The sequence below is a fragment of the Pseudogymnoascus verrucosus genome (genome assembly GCF_001662655.1).
Source record: "Pseudogymnoascus verrucosus strain UAMH 10579 unplaced genomic scaffold scaffold_65, whole genome shotgun sequence".
Taxonomy (NCBI): Eukaryota; Fungi; Ascomycota; class Leotiomycetes; order Thelebolales; family Thelebolaceae; genus Pseudogymnoascus; species Pseudogymnoascus verrucosus.
The window spans coordinates 76,197-92,495 of record NW_017263716.1 but is presented as its reverse complement, the minus strand read 5'-3'; the positions used below and the strand labels follow the sequence as shown (position 1 = coordinate 92,495).

At 51.2% G+C, this 16,299-nt stretch overlaps 8 protein-coding genes across 8 annotated transcripts; 4 read left to right on the top strand and 4 right to left on the bottom strand.

Moving 5' to 3' along the window:
* The first annotated feature begins 38 nt into the window (after nucleotides 1-38).
* On the top strand, nucleotides 39-978 carry FRR4 (Mitochondrial chaperone Frataxin). The gene is made up of 2 exons (XM_018278947.2): nucleotides 39-546; nucleotides 600-978. The coding sequence occupies exons 1-2, from the start codon at nucleotides 175-177 to the stop codon at nucleotides 849-851; spliced, it is 624 nt and encodes a 207-aa protein (XP_018126003.1). The 5' UTR covers nucleotides 39-174; the 3' UTR covers nucleotides 852-978.
* On the bottom strand, nucleotides 928-1,935 carry DPH3 (Diphthamide biosynthesis protein 3). The gene is made up of 2 exons (XM_018278946.2): nucleotides 1,672-1,935; nucleotides 928-1,621 (listed from the first exon to the last, which is right to left on the bottom strand). The coding sequence occupies exons 1-2, from the start codon at nucleotides 1,855-1,857 to the stop codon at nucleotides 1,562-1,564; spliced, it is 246 nt and encodes an 81-aa protein (XP_018125999.1). The 5' UTR covers nucleotides 1,858-1,935; the 3' UTR covers nucleotides 928-1,561.
* A 137-nt stretch (nucleotides 1,936-2,072) lies between these two features.
* On the top strand, nucleotides 2,073-4,672 carry VE01_09532 (uncharacterized protein). The gene is made up of 4 exons (XM_018278945.2): nucleotides 2,073-2,843; nucleotides 2,892-3,107; nucleotides 3,157-3,833; nucleotides 3,883-4,672. The coding sequence occupies exons 1-4, from the start codon at nucleotides 2,340-2,342 to the stop codon at nucleotides 4,604-4,606; spliced, it is 2,121 nt and encodes a 706-aa protein (XP_018125998.1). The 5' UTR covers nucleotides 2,073-2,339; the 3' UTR covers nucleotides 4,607-4,672.
* Nucleotides 4,673-5,095: 423 nt separating this feature from the next.
* VE01_09531 (uncharacterized protein) lies at nucleotides 5,096-7,610 on the top strand. The gene is made up of 3 exons (XM_018278944.2): nucleotides 5,096-6,007; nucleotides 6,117-6,217; nucleotides 6,334-7,610. The coding sequence occupies exons 1-3, from the start codon at nucleotides 5,571-5,573 to the stop codon at nucleotides 7,554-7,556; spliced, it is 1,761 nt and encodes a 586-aa protein (XP_018126000.2). The 5' UTR covers nucleotides 5,096-5,570; the 3' UTR covers nucleotides 7,557-7,610.
* A 234-nt stretch (nucleotides 7,611-7,844) lies between these two features.
* On the top strand, nucleotides 7,845-9,803 carry VE01_09530 (uncharacterized protein). The gene is made up of 12 exons (XM_018278943.2): nucleotides 7,845-8,006; nucleotides 8,072-8,129; nucleotides 8,185-8,270; nucleotides 8,321-8,343; nucleotides 8,393-8,513; nucleotides 8,563-8,583; nucleotides 8,636-8,658; nucleotides 8,708-8,727; nucleotides 8,774-8,791; nucleotides 8,837-8,977; nucleotides 9,045-9,464; nucleotides 9,520-9,803. The coding sequence occupies exons 2-12, from the start codon at nucleotides 8,119-8,121 to the stop codon at nucleotides 9,557-9,559; spliced, it is 924 nt and encodes a 307-aa protein (XP_018125982.2). The 5' UTR covers nucleotides 7,845-8,006; nucleotides 8,072-8,118; the 3' UTR covers nucleotides 9,560-9,803.
* A 58-nt stretch (nucleotides 9,804-9,861) lies between these two features.
* On the bottom strand, nucleotides 9,862-11,573 carry VE01_09529 (uncharacterized protein; the record flags this gene model as incomplete). The annotated part of the gene is made up of 2 exons (XM_018278942.2): nucleotides 10,576-11,573; nucleotides 9,862-10,530 (listed from the first exon to the last, which is right to left on the bottom strand). The coding sequence occupies exons 1-2, from the start codon at nucleotides 11,533-11,535 to the stop codon at nucleotides 9,862-9,864; spliced, it is 1,629 nt and encodes a 542-aa protein (XP_018126037.1). The 5' UTR covers nucleotides 11,536-11,573.
* A 152-nt stretch (nucleotides 11,574-11,725) lies between these two features.
* Nucleotides 11,726-14,426, bottom strand: VE01_09528 (uncharacterized protein). Its single transcript, XM_018278941.2, has 3 exons — nucleotides 13,506-14,426; nucleotides 12,329-13,447; nucleotides 11,726-12,278 (listed from the first exon to the last, which is right to left on the bottom strand). Exons 1-3 carry the CDS (start codon nucleotides 13,922-13,924, stop codon nucleotides 11,909-11,911), a joined length of 1,908 nt encoding a protein of 635 aa, XP_018126013.1. The 5' UTR covers nucleotides 13,925-14,426; the 3' UTR covers nucleotides 11,726-11,908.
* A 336-nt stretch (nucleotides 14,427-14,762) lies between these two features.
* On the bottom strand, nucleotides 14,763-16,285 carry VE01_09527 (uncharacterized protein). The gene is made up of 4 exons (XM_018278940.2): nucleotides 16,065-16,285; nucleotides 15,739-15,983; nucleotides 15,372-15,626; nucleotides 14,763-15,286 (listed from the first exon to the last, which is right to left on the bottom strand). The coding sequence occupies exons 1-4, from the start codon at nucleotides 16,207-16,209 to the stop codon at nucleotides 14,972-14,974; spliced, it is 960 nt and encodes a 319-aa protein (XP_018126035.1). The 5' UTR covers nucleotides 16,210-16,285; the 3' UTR covers nucleotides 14,763-14,971.
* Nucleotides 16,286-16,299: the final 14 nt, after the last annotated feature.

Genomic DNA, 16,299 nt, shown 5'->3' with positions numbered 1-16,299 from the left:
GATATCTACAAAAGTCGCTTGCAGGGGTACCATACGACATTGTGGGGTTGGAGCACCGGAGAGCTTGAGCTCGGCATCGTCACAAATTCACTTTACGTATTCCTCATTGACGACCATCGCTCTCACAAACACCTATCCAAGAATTCTATTACCGGCTGGGCAGCTATATTCTCGATGTCGCGCGTCAACATTCTCAGAATATCCAGGTTGGCAAACCGCAATGTTCTTTCTACGTCACAACGATGCCAGGTACCAGCAGTTCGAGCTCTGAGCATGAAGACAATCTTGCCTGTGGTTGCCGCAAATAAGTCATACATATCAGGCTCTATTAGGAATTTCTCGTGCTCGCAAGCCTCTTCGAAGGGCATTTATCCAGAGACGGACAACCCACCAGCAAAGACCCTAGAACCCGAGGCAACGGCCCAGGAACCCACGGAACTCACCATCGAGGAGTACCATGAGGCAGCAGATACTTGCATAGACCATCTTGTGGCAACCTTTGAAGAGCTTCAAGAAGCCAGAGAAGATGTTGATGTTGAATACAGCGTAAGTTTTTCTTCAGCCTCAATCACACGTCATTATTCTAATAGCAACTTCAGGCTGGCGTTTTAACTCTTATATTCCCTCCGATTGGCACATACGTTATCAACAAGCAGCCACCAAACAAGCAGATATGGCTTTCATCCCCGATATCAGGACCTAAGCGTTACGACTGGGTTGTGTCGGGCGAAGCGCAAAACCAGAAGGAGGGCGGGGGGCAAGGGAAATGGGTTTACCTTAGAGATGGATCAACACTGAACGAGATGTTGGAGAAGGAAGTCGGAGTTGATCTTACGGAAGTCATCGACTAAGTCGGATTGTTCCACTGTATGATCAAGGGAATTATGTATTGTATTGCAGAAGCCAGCAGAAAGTTCACCAACGTTACACATTAAATGAAACAAGTGGCTGTATATGACGGCTTTAACTCAAGGCTCCGTTCAAATTACTTCTTTAGTCATTATAGCGTACTCCTGAGGTCAACAGCTACCAGTAATCCAGGGAATCCGCGCCACCTTCTCCCCCGCCAACCATATTCAAAAGTCCAAGGAGGGACCATGCATGACAGTAGTGACCACAGCAACTGTTATTGAAATAGAGACTCAATTACTGAAGGCTACAATTTTACTCGGGGATAGAGCGAAGGCGAGAATTCCCATCAGCTTAGTTGCTAGTATCGATCCTCAGCTAAATACAGCCCCTCTTCAGACTTTTGGGCGGTTCGAGTCCCGTCTTCAACAGCTATATCTCAAGGCTATCCGTCCCATTCCGCCTTACTTCCCCCACAGGAGATCTTCTTGTCTCAGGCCTGCTATCTTCATGTTTCATGTAAACCTTCAGAACTCGGCTTGTCAGGACGCTTTCTGTTGGCCTGACAGCCAGATTTCCTCGGGTCTGGCCTTGTCGTGGTTCCCGTTATTCGGGCTGTTCGTACCCGCCACAGTATGGAGAATATCCCATTTGAGATGCTGTTGAGCAACGCTCAATATTGGTTCTGGTTTCATTCCTCTTCATTTGATGTTCAAACTGGCACTGGAGGGGCAGCTTGACCCGGACCAGGTGGGGGTTGAGGAAGATCCTCCTGGAAATATATTAGTGGGGTAATTTACACATTTCTTTCGAAGTTCTTACCACTTCAAATATCACCTTAATCATCAGACTGCAACTGGGGCAGACACCGATATCTTCGCCGTCGAGTAAATCCGCAAGTCCGATTTCGAACCTATCGCCACACGGACATGGGTAGTGATAGATTTGCAGGGTCCCATCGTAGGTCATATCTTCAATTTCGATCTCATCATAGAAGTTTTCTGCCATATTTTCGGTTTTTTATTTTGACAACTGTTGTGTTGTAAAGAGAGTACAAATCTGCCTTGTTGGTTGAGAGAAATTGTGGCTTGGTGACTATAAAATCGTTGATGGTTAGAGTTGTCCCAAGAAAATATACTAAGGCCTTGCGATTAAGGCACCCATGCATAAGCACATGTCATGAACGGGAATCCAACCCATCGACGTTTATCAATACCCCGGATTTCACAATCGGCAGCCGAGGAGGCCCGTTTTAGCTATTCTCAACAACACAACACGTTAACGCATCGCTATAACTAGAAATTTAGCAGTGACTGCTTTGCGCAAAGAAGAACAGTTAACACTCGAGTACCGACTTGTTGGAGCAACCAATGGAATAATCCTCCAGGGCCTATTTTGTGCATGGCAACGACCGCGACTGGGCACGAGCACAACGTCATCCCCACGCTCGAGGGAGCCGCCGCTCTCTCCAAGCCCGAGGGCTACCAGCAATGGCTGCACAATCGAAGATTCTCCCTGAGCGGACAGTCAAGTCTATTATAAGCGAACTTACGACTTTATACCTCAAACACCGCACGGCGATATCGCGAACCGTTTACCTAACCCTGTTTATTTCGCTCATAAACCGGATACGGAGTGCTATAAACGAACAAAAGGCAGCCTCAGTACGGCATAGCCAGTCTAAGAAATATGGAGGCACAGCTGCAACCGACGACCAGAACCAAAGGCGGAAGAAGGTGGAACTGAACCGGGAGTTCTTCAAGAGTCTGTTCAGGCTCTTGAAGATTATCATTCCGGGATGGAAGAGCACCGAAGTGAGGCTGCTCATAAGCCACAGCTTCTTTCTTGTCGTACGGACACTCCTCAGTGTATATGTGGCGGATTTGGATGGAAAGCTTGTCAGCAATCTGGTCCGTGGGAAGGGGAAGGACTTCCTCATTGGCATTGTCTGGTGGATGATGGTTGCCGTGCCGGCGACCTTCACCAACTCTATGGTAAGTTAGTGATATAAAGTAAAGGAATACGGGCTAACTTGCATTAAGTTATCATATCACCAATGTAGACTCGCGCTACAATATCGAAGCCGACTCACAAACCATATACACGACAAATATCTGTCAAATATGACTTTCTACGGGATCTCAGCACTTGACGATCGGATAAAGAACGCCGACCAGTTAATCACCGTTGATGTTACGAAATTTTCGAATAGTCTGGCAGAGTTATACTCTAATTTGGCGAAGCCGATATTGGATATGGTAAGTATTTATCATGTGGAGGCCAGGTCGTGTGCTAACAAGTCTACAGAGCATCTACAACTATTCGCTATCCCGGAGCGTTGGAGGTGAAGGCTTGTTCTTCATGTCTCTGCTTGTCCAGTTATCAGCCAGTGTGATGAGAATGCTCACGCCACCATTCGGAAAATACGTCGCAGAAGAAGCGCGGTTGGAGGGAGAGTTCCGCTTCCAGCACTCCCGGTTAATAGATTACTCGGAAGAGGTTGCTCTCTACTCCGGACATGAAGCAGAGAAGGATACCCTGGACAAGGGCTACTTCACGCTCATTAAGCACGTCAATTACATCCTACGGCGACGATTCTACCACGGAATCATGGAGGATTACGTGCTCAAGTACGTATGGGGCGCTTTAGGATTGATACTATGCAGTGTCCCTGTGTTTGTCAAAATTCCCGGGGCACCAGCAGCTTCAACTATGGGTGACAGGACACAGAATTTCGTCACCAATAGGCGAATGCTGCTGTCCTCCTCTGATGCGTTTGGCCGCGTCATGTTCTCGTACAAGGAAGTTATGGAACTGGCAGGTTATACCTCAAGAGTGGCATCCCTGTTGGATGTTATGGATGATATTCAAGCGGGCAAGTTCGAGAAAGAACTCGTCTCGTCGGCTGACACAGAGGAGAATGCGGCAATGCTTCGCGGGCGAGGCGAAGTCGTTGAGAGCGAAGACATTGAGTTCATCAACGTGTAAGTTTTCAATCGGACATGTTTCGAAACCCCGTACTTACGATAATAGGCCAATTATTTCACCCAACGGTGACGTTCTCGTCAAAGCCCTCTCCTTTTCCCTCAAACCAGGAGACCATCTTCTCGTCGTCGGGCCGAATGGCTGCGGCAAATCATCACTCTTCCGCATCCTTGGTGGCCTGTGGCCCGTCTACGGCGGCACGGTACGCAAGCCGCCGTTTTCCGATATCTTCTACATTCCCCAGCGTCCTTATCTCAGCCGCGGCTCCCTGCGTCAACAAGTCATCTATCCCGACTCTGTAAGGCATATGCGCGCCAAGGGTGTGACGGACGCGCACCTATTCGATATCCTTAAAGTCCTCGACCTTGAGTCCCTCGTTGCCTCGTACCCAGATGGCTGGGATGCCGAGGCGGAATGGCGTGAGACACTTTCTGGTGGGCTGCAACAACGCATCGCCATGGCGCGGTTGTACTACCATAAGCCCAAGTACGCCATTCTAGACGAATGCACGTCGAGTGTAACGCTCGAGACGGAGAAGGTGATGTATGAGACGGCGAAAAGCCTCGGTATCACGCTCATGACAGTCAGTCACAGGAGGAGTCTGTGGAAATACCACACGCGGATTCTGCAGTTTGATGGGCATGGGAAGTTTGTCTTCACGAAGCTGGACGCCAAGAAAAGGCTCGAACTAGAGGATGAGAAGGACGAGCTGGACCTGCAGCTTCGGCAGATTCCGGAAATCGAGAGGAGAATCGAGGAGCTGACCGCGTAGTAGAAAGGAGGTTGGGGGTGGGGGTGAACGAATAGTAGACATGTATCACAGTAGAATAGTTAATTGCATATCAATATTTGGTTTGAGATGATCCAAGCTTCGGGTTCCGAGTCTACCATACAGCTGGCACAGGAGCTTGCACCCCAGCTGCTGTGCTCCTGGCGTCGGAATTCGGTTGACATTCATTGGATTTCTTCTGAGTGACGTGAAGTGGTCTGAGGTGGCGGTACAGTATTGTGAGACTTCAATGTCTTGTAACCGAAGTGTTGGTGGTACCTGCTAGTTTCGGCGTAGCTTGAATTGGCATTTACACAACTTCAAGTGATCTGGCCCTTCTAATTGGAGTGCGGGGCAAGGGAAGGGGGAAGATGGAGAAAGGAGACGGCGATTTTGGAGATCTGCTTTTAACTTCGTAATAGAGTATGAGTGAGCTAGGTTTGTCCAGGATATACTCCGCACCCCGCACTCCGCACCCCACACAGCAACACACCGACACCACACTACGCGCTCTCCACCCCCAAATCTCAAGATCTGAGAGATCTCACTTAGCAGATCCAGCCAATAATGTTGCTTCCATTCTGTTGAGTTGTTGAGCCGCACATCTTATTCCCCTTCTGGAGAGCTAGTTACTACCCTCCGCCTGCCAAGTCAAATATATCGATGACCTCAGTCTAACGGTCTAGATGACATGTGAAATGGCATGTGAAACCTGATATTGCTGGGCATGTCTCCACTGATTAAACTTGCGGCCAACAACTAGTCGAACGATTGTTCAGAACCAAGCGCGAGTCATGTCAGGAACCCCCAATCAGTCTTGGATCTCAGCGCCCGAGCCGTCATACGGCCCTGTTCCGCCTCCGCAATCCCCAGACATTGAAGCGGAGAAGGTGGGGAACGCGGGGGGATGTGATGATGATGGAGGGGATGGCCAACGAGATGCTCCAACGTACTCGCACGAACGGAGATGAGGTGCGTGGGGAGAGTTCGGGGGAACACAAGACAGCCGGTTGTGATACACGTCCTCTCTATCAATAAAGGGCCCATCAATAAAAGGTCCCCTGCTTCCCCTACACCTTTTCCCACTTCTCAGACCTCGATATCATTATTCTGTGTTCCGAGACCCCTTTACCCAATCTCGCCGCACAAGACCTCCAAACACAAGAAAAGCATGGCAGACTCCTCCCTCTCCGACAGGGAGAAGCCATACCAAGATGGGATCCACGCCGAGCATCAGGAGCCTGGTTTGATAACCAATTCGGCTCCTGTGAAGGACGAAGGGCAATGGGATGGTCCCGATGCCGACTTCTCTGGCGTCGATAGAGCTGTCGTCCTTCGCAAGATGGACATGCGCTTGATACCTGTACTTGCGTTGCTCTACTTGCTGAGTTTCTTGGATAGAGGGTAAGTCCACCTTCCCCTTTGGGTGGTCCGCCGTTGGTGTGTCAGTTGTGGCGAGAGTGTGGGGAAGACTCCACCGAGTGTTTCTTGGCTGACGGAAGTTTGACGACAGAAACATTGGCAATGCCAATATTCAAGGGCTATCAGAGGACCTAGGCTTGACTGGTACTCAGTATGCTCTCTGTCTAACAGTATTCTTTTTTACATATGCTCGTATGTATATTTCCATTTGTTCTCTCCAAGCGATTGTTCTTTTCAAAAATATAACTTATCTTGGACACTGCCCGGTTTATCTTTAAGTCGAAGCCTTTCTTGCTAACCCAATTAAGTTTTCGAGCTGCCATCAAACCTCCTCTTAAAGAAACTCCGCCCGTCAGTATGGTTGCCATCCATAATGGTAGCGTGGGGAACCTGCACCATATGTCTAGGCGTGACAAACAACTACGCCGGCCTCCTTTCCGTCCGTGTCTTCCTCGGCCTTGCTGAAGCTGGATTGTTTCCCGGAGTGTCATATTATTTGACAATGTGGTACTGCTCGGAGGAGCTAGCCATTCGGCAAGGTCTCTTTTTCTCCGCCGCTTCCATGGCCGGCGCCTTCTCTGGGCTCCTGGCTTTTGCCATCGCTAAGATGGACGGAGTGGGTGGCTACGAGGGTTGGCGCTGGATTTTCATCTTGGAGGGCCTTTTGACAGTCATAGTGGCCTGTGGCGCATACTTCATAATGTACGATTTCCCGGACACGGCATCATTCCTCACACCCCAGGAACGTGCATGGGCATCCCACCGCCTGAAGTACCAAGGCAGCAAGAGATCCGGAAGGATGATTGCTGAGAGTGAGAAGTTCGAGTGGCGCTTCGTGAAGGCCGCAGTGATGGATTGGCAGGTATGGCTAGGCACGATCATGTTCATCGGGATTGTCTGCCCCCTTTACAGTATCTCCCTGTTCCTACCCACCATCATCAACCAACTCGGCTACGAGGCCGCCACAGCTCAACTTCTTACCATTCCCATCTACATATCGGCCGCCATTATGTGTATCGGCACCAGCAAACTCTCCGACCGGGCCGCGAAGGCCGGGAATTCCCGCTGGCCGTACATCTTCTGGCCCATGATTGCAATCCTAGTCGGCTTCATCATCGCGCTCGCCGCATCCGCACACGGCGGTGTTCCCGGAGTTGTCTACGCTGGTGTCTTCATCACAACATGCGGCATCTACCCAGCCGTCCCCGGAAACATTACATGGATTGCTAACAACCTGGCGGGCTCATACAAGCGCGCCGCGGGAATGGGCTTCCAAATCGGAATCGGTAACCTCTCGGGCGCGATGGCGTCGAACTTCTATCGTAAGAGGGACAAGCCGAAGTTCATCTTGGGGCATGCGCTGAATATTGGGATTGTGTCCCTGGGTATTGCGGCGGTGATGACGCTGAGGTGGAACTATGCGAGGATCAATGCGCAGAGGGATAGGGATGAGAGCGATGGTGCGGATATCAACGATGATGAGATTGCGAAGATGGGCGATAGGGCGCCTACATTTAGATATACACTTTAGAGGGAATATAGATTAGGGATATCCATCAAAAATATAAATAACAATTTGATCTGACAACTGTTTCTTGATCTTGATGCAGCAACGCAGGGAGTTGACGTGTGTCGAATAGCCACATAAATAAATAAAAAGCCCACAAGCGGTACAACTGTACGTCATGCATCTTTCTATAGTAGCACTCAAGAGGTTATTGAATTCAAAATATCTAAAAATACCAAAATAAAGTGGGATTCCAATCCCTGCATCTTATTTAACAGGGGAATCGCAATACTCAACGGAATAAATACACGGCTGTTCACGGACCTCGCGGGTGCCGCATCTGACACCCAGTGCCAAGCACTAAACTTATTATCCGTCGTCACAGTTAGGCTAGAGACAACTGAACCTCAAGAGTCTGCAGCAATGCTGCAGCAGGTTTAAGCAATAACAAAGTAGGTCCATATCGAAATTAAGGTGAGTTGGGTCGGCAATTGCATTTCCCCACTGGAACTCACGCTAAGCCCTGCATGCATGCATAGCGTCCTGATCTCAATGCTTAAGATAGGAGTGTATATGGAGCCTTGAAATGACGTCCGAGTAACTACCGCCTCAAAGAGCCAGATTGACGCCGCCTGTACTGATTTTGGGACAGCTCGAGCGAGTACCTGTCTTTAACAGGCGAGGCCAATGAGTATGTCTTTGAAAATGGTCGCCGGTATCATGGATATAAGCCTGGGCGTAAGTGTTCCCACGTGAGGTGCCGTGGGGTCTTACTGAGTATCTTGCAGGATATATGCTTCCAAATGATGAAGTAAGAGATATTCCCTCTAGCTACGCCATGTCTCTAACTTGCTCCACAGAACGAGATGGATCGAGAAGATATGAAGCATCACATTTCCATGCTTATCACTAAGGGCCGCCTGCACCTTGCACCAATCGGGGCAGACCCCGAAGTTATTCTGGATATTGGCACAGGCACAGGTAAACCTCTACTCCAAGATGAAAGAAGTAGCTAATCAATTGGTTGCAGGAATATGGGCTATAGACACAGGTTAGGATTTTACTTCGAGCCCTAACCGTAACGTAGCTGACATCCTAACTAGCCGATCTATATCCAAATGCAAAGGTTAGCTTGCTAGCAACACATATCTCGGGCCATTGCTGATGAATCACAGGTTATAGCAACAGACTTGAGGTCCGTGAAACTCACACTGATATACATTCCTACTAACCCTCCCAAGTCCTATACAGCCCCAATGGTGAGCCACGCGTCTCCCCCCCACCAACCCCCCTAATCATCCCAGGGTCCCACCAAACCTCACCTTCGAAATCGACGACGCAGAAGAAGACTGGCTCTTCGAACCCCAATCCATCGACCTCGTCCATGCCCGCTACCTCTTCCACGGCATCCGCGACTGGCCGCGTCTCCTCCAGCAAGCTAAGAGGTCCACCCAACCCCACCCCCCACACACCCCCTCTCCCATCCCCATCCATCCTAACACCCCGCAACAGAGTCCTCAAACCAGGCGGCTACGTTGAGCTAGTCGAAATGCACGTCATCCCCTCCTCCCCCGACAACACCCTCCCCCCCAACTCGCAAATCATGGAATTGTACACCACCCTCGCGGAGGTCAGCCAAGAAGTCGGCCTCGACCTGTCCGTCGCCCAGAAGTACGGATCCATGATGGTAAGCGCCGGCTTCGAGAACGTGGTGGAAGAAGTCTTTGATCTACCTATCGGCGACTGGATGCAGGATCGGCGTATGAAGGAGGTAGGCGCATTTCAGCGCTATCAGATGGTGGAGGGACTGCATGGGATTGCGTTTGGGGCGCTGACGAGGGTGGCGGGGTGGACGCCGACGAGGGTGCAGGTGTTTTTGGCGGGGGTGAGGAGGGAGATGAGGGATAGGGGGGTGCATTGTATGTATAAGCTGTGAGTTCCCCTCTGTGAAGTGAACTGGTGTGATGATTATTGATGGGGTTTGAAGGCATTTTGTGTATGGGCGTGTGCCGGAATCGGTGAAGTAGCTCAACTTTTGGCGTTTGGTTCCTCGAGCCTATGGAACGGGAGAATTGGTGTTTGGATACTACGAGAGAAGAAGATGGAGGGCAACGTATATTATGACTGTTTCTAGCCTTTTAGGGCTGGCTGTGGGTTTGAGGGACTGCATATAACCTTTTATGGTTGTGGGTTTGTAGGCTTAAGTGTTTGGCGTTTACAATATCAATACGTAAGCCAACTCACTGTTTGTCTCGTCCCGATAAATTGATGCAATAATTATCATTTAAACGTTGCCAATCTACATTACAGACCAGATATACTACATTACCTACCCCTCCCCATTCTCCGCCCCCACCCCCCTCCCCAACCTCCCACCCCCCCTCTGCACCCCCCACCCTTCCTTCAACAACTCCCCCGTCTCCTCCAGCGTCAACCCCCTCGTCTCAGGATAAACCAACCAAATCGCAAACCACCCCACCAAGCACACAAACGCATAAATCAAAAAGGTCCAACTCGGCCCCAACCCATCCAGCATCTGCAAAAACGTCAACCCAACCACCGTATTACTCCCCCAATTCACCGCCGTCGCCAGGCTCGACCCCAGACTGCGGATGTTTAAGGGGAAGAGCTCGCTCTGCTGCCACGGGACGTTGCCGAGGCCGGTGGCGTAGCCGGCGACGTAGAGGATGATGGATGCGACGACGAGGAGGGGGGAGGTGCGGCTTGTGATTGGGAGGGGGACGTCGGCGGATGGGTTGTGGGCATTGGTGTTGGTGGGGAGGATGATGTAGTGGAAGGTTGCGGCGCAGCAGATTAGGGCGAAGATCATGACGGGGATGGAGAGGAGGAGGATGCGGCGGCGGCCGAGGCGGTCGATGAGGAGGAGGGAGAGGATGGTGAAGATGGCGTTGGTGGCGGCGACGGAGAGGGAGGTTAGGGTTGGTGTGGCGAAGCCGAGGAGGGAGAAGAGGGTAGCGGAGAAGTACATTAGGGAGTTCTGTTCATGTTAGCAGTGCTTGGGGAAAAGGGGCGTGAAACTCACAAAACCGCATAGTTGCTGGAGACCTTGCAACAAACACGCAATGGTCAAGGCCCTGACATTCCCAGGCACACCAAACAACTCAGACCAGCTATCAGAGAACCACCCCCCATCTTTCGTCGTCGACCTTCTAGCCCTCTCCCGCTTCGCCTCCTCTTCCTCTCGCACCTCTAGCTCAATAGCTTTCATCACCGGCTGCACAGTCCTCCTCATATCTGCAGCACCAAAAACCTTCTGCAAAACAGCCTTTGCCTCCTCCGTCCGTCCAGCCTGAGCCAGCCACCTCGGCGTCTCCGGCATAGCAATCATAACCAAGCACTGCAACGCCGCGGGCAACGCACCCAACCCCACCATCCACCTCCACCCCGTCTCCCCACCCAGCTCCGCAAACCCCCATCCGATCAGATACGCTACCACCTGTCCCAGCGTAATGAATAGGACATTTAAGGTCACTAGTCTCCCTCGAAACATCGACGGCGCCAACTCAGCAATATACAACGGCGTAACGAAACTCGCTGCGCCGACAGCGAGACCAACGATCGATCGGCCAGCGACCATAACCCATACCGACGTCGCGACGGCCTGTACCAGCGCCCCCAGGACGAACAGGATATCTGCTATGAGGATGACGCGTTTGCGTCCCAGAGAATCGGCGAGGAGACCGCTGATGGGAGAGACGAGGAGGGCGAAGAGGGATGTGGATGCCGCGATTAGGGATTTATCGAGTGTGGTGAGGGCGCGGGAGGAGAGGGAGGTGCCTATGGAGACGAGGGTAGCTGAGATTACGCCTGTGTCGTAACCAAATAGCAGGCCGCTGATGCCGGCGGAGAGCGTGAGGAGCCAGACGAAGAGGGTGGGAGTCGAGCTCGGGTCTTCGTGCTCGCTGACGGACTCGGCGGGGATGGAGTCGTCGTAGTCGTGGTCATCCCCGCCCATTAGGGGGTCTTGGGCTCTGTCGGCCATGCTGGCGGTATTGTGAAGTCAATCGTTGGGGTGTCTGGCCATCGGACGAGGCTGGTCTGAGGGTGGTCGATGACAGAGAGGCCCTTGGTGGTACTTGTTGGTCCAAGCGTCATCAGCCTTGCAGCAAGGCTGTTGTCAGTCTCACAGGTGTCAGCAACTCTACGACGTCCGCTTCATCAATGTTTCAATGCAACTTTGTCAATTAATTATCTTTATAAATTTGCTAAATATGGTAAAACGAAATAATGTCCGCTAACTGGTATCCAAAATTAAAAGACCCCCATACTACAAATTAACCAAACGATTCATACAACTTGATCCAAACCCCCAGCACAGATTCTCCACATATGGTATTGACGCAAGAAAGAAAACTTTACACAGCGTTATCACCAGTATTGGTGCGAGCATTGCGAGCATTGCGTTCGCTGCTGCGCGATTTTTCGACCTCCTCAAGGCCTGCTCCTCCAGCATAAGGATCAGCTTCAGCATGTGATTCCTCATCGTCCTGAGAATCGGGGCCTGGTTGTGGAGCAGCAGTGGGAGCATAAGGACTTCTCGCACGGATGCGCTCTCCGTAGTACCAGAAGGCCGCTGGAATCGGCACAAGCACCGTGGCCACACATCCAAGGAGAGTTCCTGTCCAATTTACTCCAAGAGCTTTGAACATTTGACGGGCGAATAGGGGGAATCCGGCACCTGCAAGGGAACGGAGGAAGGTGTTTGCTGCAATTGCGGAGGCGGCACTGAGAGAGTTAGTCTGACATATTGATAGGGGCTTCCGGAGAAAACTTACAACATGAGGTAGGCATCAATAAGGTAATTGAAGGATTGCAGGAAGATCGTTAGAAGACCGAATCCGGTGAACAGGCCCGACAGCGTGGGCACAATCCAGTGGATACTCTTGGTATATCCGGTCCAGCCAAAGAAAAACAATCCAATAGCGAAAGCGGCACCTCCAATAACCACGGTAGGGAGACGCCATTCGGGAATCGGGACACCGTTGTTCGCATCTAACTTGCGGTTATAAGCCGGCTGGATGTAGACAATGTAGGCTCCAGCAAACAGCTGTCCTAAGATCATGCCAAAGTACGGCAGGCCGCCAACACCAGGCGACATGCCATGGACGCCCTGGAAGACGACTGGGTAGGCTGTCAGGAAGAGATAGAGAAGGCCGTAGATGAAGGCCATGTAGAGTGAGAGAAGGAAGATGATGGGCTCGGTAAAGAGCAGGCGCATAGGACGACTGAAATTCTTCGTCACAAGCTCCTTGAAATCAAGTTCGATTTCCTCTTGTTTTGCGTGGATTCCCCAGTTCTTGGTTCTACGACGAAGTTCCGCTGCCTTCTCGATCAAGACGACAGGAGGATAGGTCTCCTCCAACCATATGAGATCCAGAACGAAACACGCAATTCCCATGATGCCGGAGATGTACTCGGTCCAGCGCCAGCCAAGATAAGATTCGGTGATGAAACCTCCAATAAATGGGGCAACGAGCGGACCGCTGAAAACCGTCATGGAGAATACCGTGATGGCCAGTCCTCTTGTTTTGTTATCGAACATATCCGAGAATACCGCCGCAACGACGGAGAGAGGGCATGCGCCGAAGAATCCTCCCCAGAATCGACATATGAGAACTGTCTGCAGGTCCTTGGCGACAGCTACTGCGAATTGGAAAATGGCAAATCCGAACATGGCGATGAGAATAGGGAGTCGCCGTCCTTTCAACTCGGACAGCGGCGCCCACAACGTCGGCCCCGTGGCGAAGCCGAGAACGTAGAGAGATACACCGAGTGTCCCAACCACCTCTCCGACATGGAATTGTTTCGAGACAGTAGGAATCGCAGCCGAAAAGATACTCGAAGCGAACGCCGCAGTGAAGGTAGTAAGACCAAGCATAATAGCCGTATACAGCCTACAAAAACACGGTTAGTATTGGTACGAGAAAACCGAGCGCAATTGACCACACTTACTTCTTCTTAAACGGCCAGTTTTGCGCATGCAGAGGATCGTCCGGGCCATCAAACTCTACGACATATTCCTCCTTCGCTGGCAGTGGCGGGGGATACGACTTCCCATATCCAAAATTCGGCAGCGGCTTCTTCGACTCCTTATACCCGATACCCCTCCCAACCGTGGCGCTATGTTGCGTCCTGGCTGTTTGTATGCGGCTTATAGAAGTGTGGCGACGCTCGAGGTCCGCCTGGGTCGAGTGTGTCCGACTCAGACCAATGGGATCGGCATATGGATGATCGGAGGAGGAGGAGTTCGAGGAGTATCCGCTGCCTATCCTTTCAGCTTCATGGCTCAATTGGCGGCCGCTGGTCATAGGGGCGCGCTGGCTGGAGATATCTGCGCCTACGGCGGCGAGATCGCGGTCGGTGGAGTCCATATCTGGTCACCCTATCGCCTGGTGGTGAGCAAATATATTCGAGGGACCCCTTTGGCGTGTTTGTTTTTGTTTGAGGGATCAGCAGCCGTGTGCGAGGAGGTAGGCTGTCTATATCAATGTTTCGAAAGAGCCTTTTTTTGTCTGTCGCCCCACCGTCGAGCTTATGGCGATGGATCCAGAAAAGAGCGGGTAGGGTAAAAGCTTAGTAAACAGCGACGAAGAGAGTATTTTTAGTGCAAGGCAAAAGAGATCTTGCTAGTAATGTGGAATTAGATTTCTTTTTGGGTCAAATAAGAGGCAATCTCTGCCGAGTTCCTTAATGAAGGGGCCAATTTTCTGGGTCGAATGGGCGAATGGTGCCATGGACCAGACCGTCTTAAACCTTATCAAGGACGAGGCTAGAGTAGAACACCGAGGCACGGCAGTTCAACCCGGGAAGTTATATTTGACTATTGAATAGTAACCAGCGATGATAATAGATGAGGCTTATAAAATATTCGATTGTAGGTGTTTAAGTATGAATATATACTGCCATTTATTACCTTTTTTTCTTCATAATCCCTCAGCTTAACAATCCAGTTCTCTCCATCGGTGTCCATTTTTCTTCAAATCTTCTTCAAACAATGACGCAGGCGGCGTTAGCGGTACGTACCCTGTTCCATGAAAGTCGATCCCGTCCTAACCGGATGAACCCTGCCATCTCCAAAAAATATACGCTAGTTTTTAACTGACCCACTATCAAAATCTATACAGTGGAGATTTTTCTCGGTCTTTCGCTTTTCGGAATTCGCTCTTAAGTAGGGAGCGTGGAACGGTGTCCGCGTTGTTATAGCGGCTTCCGCGCTTTTTATATGAGAACTATGCGCCGTGGCTAGCCGAGTTGATATATTTTTCAGGGCTCTTGCTGTCTTGAGACCCATCTATATGTGATTATATACGAGGACATATGGATATATACTATTATCAAAAGACCTCCTCCTCACTACGACCTACTCGCTCAACGACAAAATTCTCATAACAGCCCACCCATACACCCGTCCCATCCTACTAATTCCCTCCCTGCTCATCAATAACCATATTATCCACCCCCCTCGCCACGGCCTCCATCCCCTGCGTCTCAAAGATATAATCCAGATCCGGCTGCGCCTCTCGATACAAAACATGTTTCTCACTCGCCATCTTCATGTTATACGCCGCCTCCTCGTCAGAAATGATATTCCGCTTCAGCCCCGGATTACCTGCACACGCTGCCTCGACGTCGAGCTGGATGCGGCAGCCGCGGTCGAGGAGGCCGAACATGTAGCCTGCTTCGTCGACTGTGTGGCCGACGGTGAGTAGGCCGTGATTCATGAGAATAACCCCCTATCGCCCCATTAGCCCACTTCCTCCCCTCCCGCTCCCAAACCCACCCAAAAAGGGGCCCAAGTAATAAATAAGAAGAACTCACTTTATTCCCCTCCCCCAGCGCCCTCGCAATATTCCTCCCCTCCTCCTCCGCAAACACAATCCCCCCATACTCCGCATACACCGCATGCGCCTGATAGAAATTACAAACATCCTGATTCAGCATCTCCAACGGCCGCGCAAACACGCTCCACGCGCGGCCCGCATCCGTGTGCGCGTGGCAGATGGCCGCGACATCCGGCCGCGCCTTGTGGATCGCGGAATGGATTTGGAAGCCTGCGGCGTTGGCGGGGCGGGTCTGTGTTCGGGTTCGGAGTTAGCAAGGGGTCGGTACATGATTTAAGCGTAACGGTATACATAAATTGGAGTTATGAAGAAAGTTGAAAGGATGGGAAAGGGGACAAACATACATTGTTACCGCCTACGACGGCACCGGTGTGCATATCTAAACAGATCATATCACCTGCTGTCATGAGACCGAAGTGCCGCCCGAGAGGGTTCATCCAGATGTAATCCTCGAACTCCGGGTCGCGGACGCTGATATGTCCCGCTTGGCCTTCGGTGAAGCCTTTGCGTGCAAAGTCACGGAAAGTGGCGGCGGTGTGGATGAGGATGTGTTTACGGTGCTCAGCGGGGGAGGAGAAGGTTGGGATGCCTGTTGGGGTTAGTAGGGATGGGGGTTGAGGAGGATGGCTTGGGGGATCTGGGGATAAATAATGAGCGGGATTTTTCTTACCGTCCATGAGGATTCCATGGCTTATGGCTTGTAAGGGGGTTTTCTCTTCAGAGCCGTGAACGTGCGGCGCTTGCTTCGAGGGGAGGGTGGAAGGTGGTGCCTCGGCCGCCGGGGGTTGGGTGGTTAGATCCGCTGAAGGGGGCATGGTAACAACACTAAATATATATATAGAACAGAGCCGTTTAGGTGTTTTAAAGATGATATAAGTGGTTTCTAGTCCTCGATAGAGCTGGTT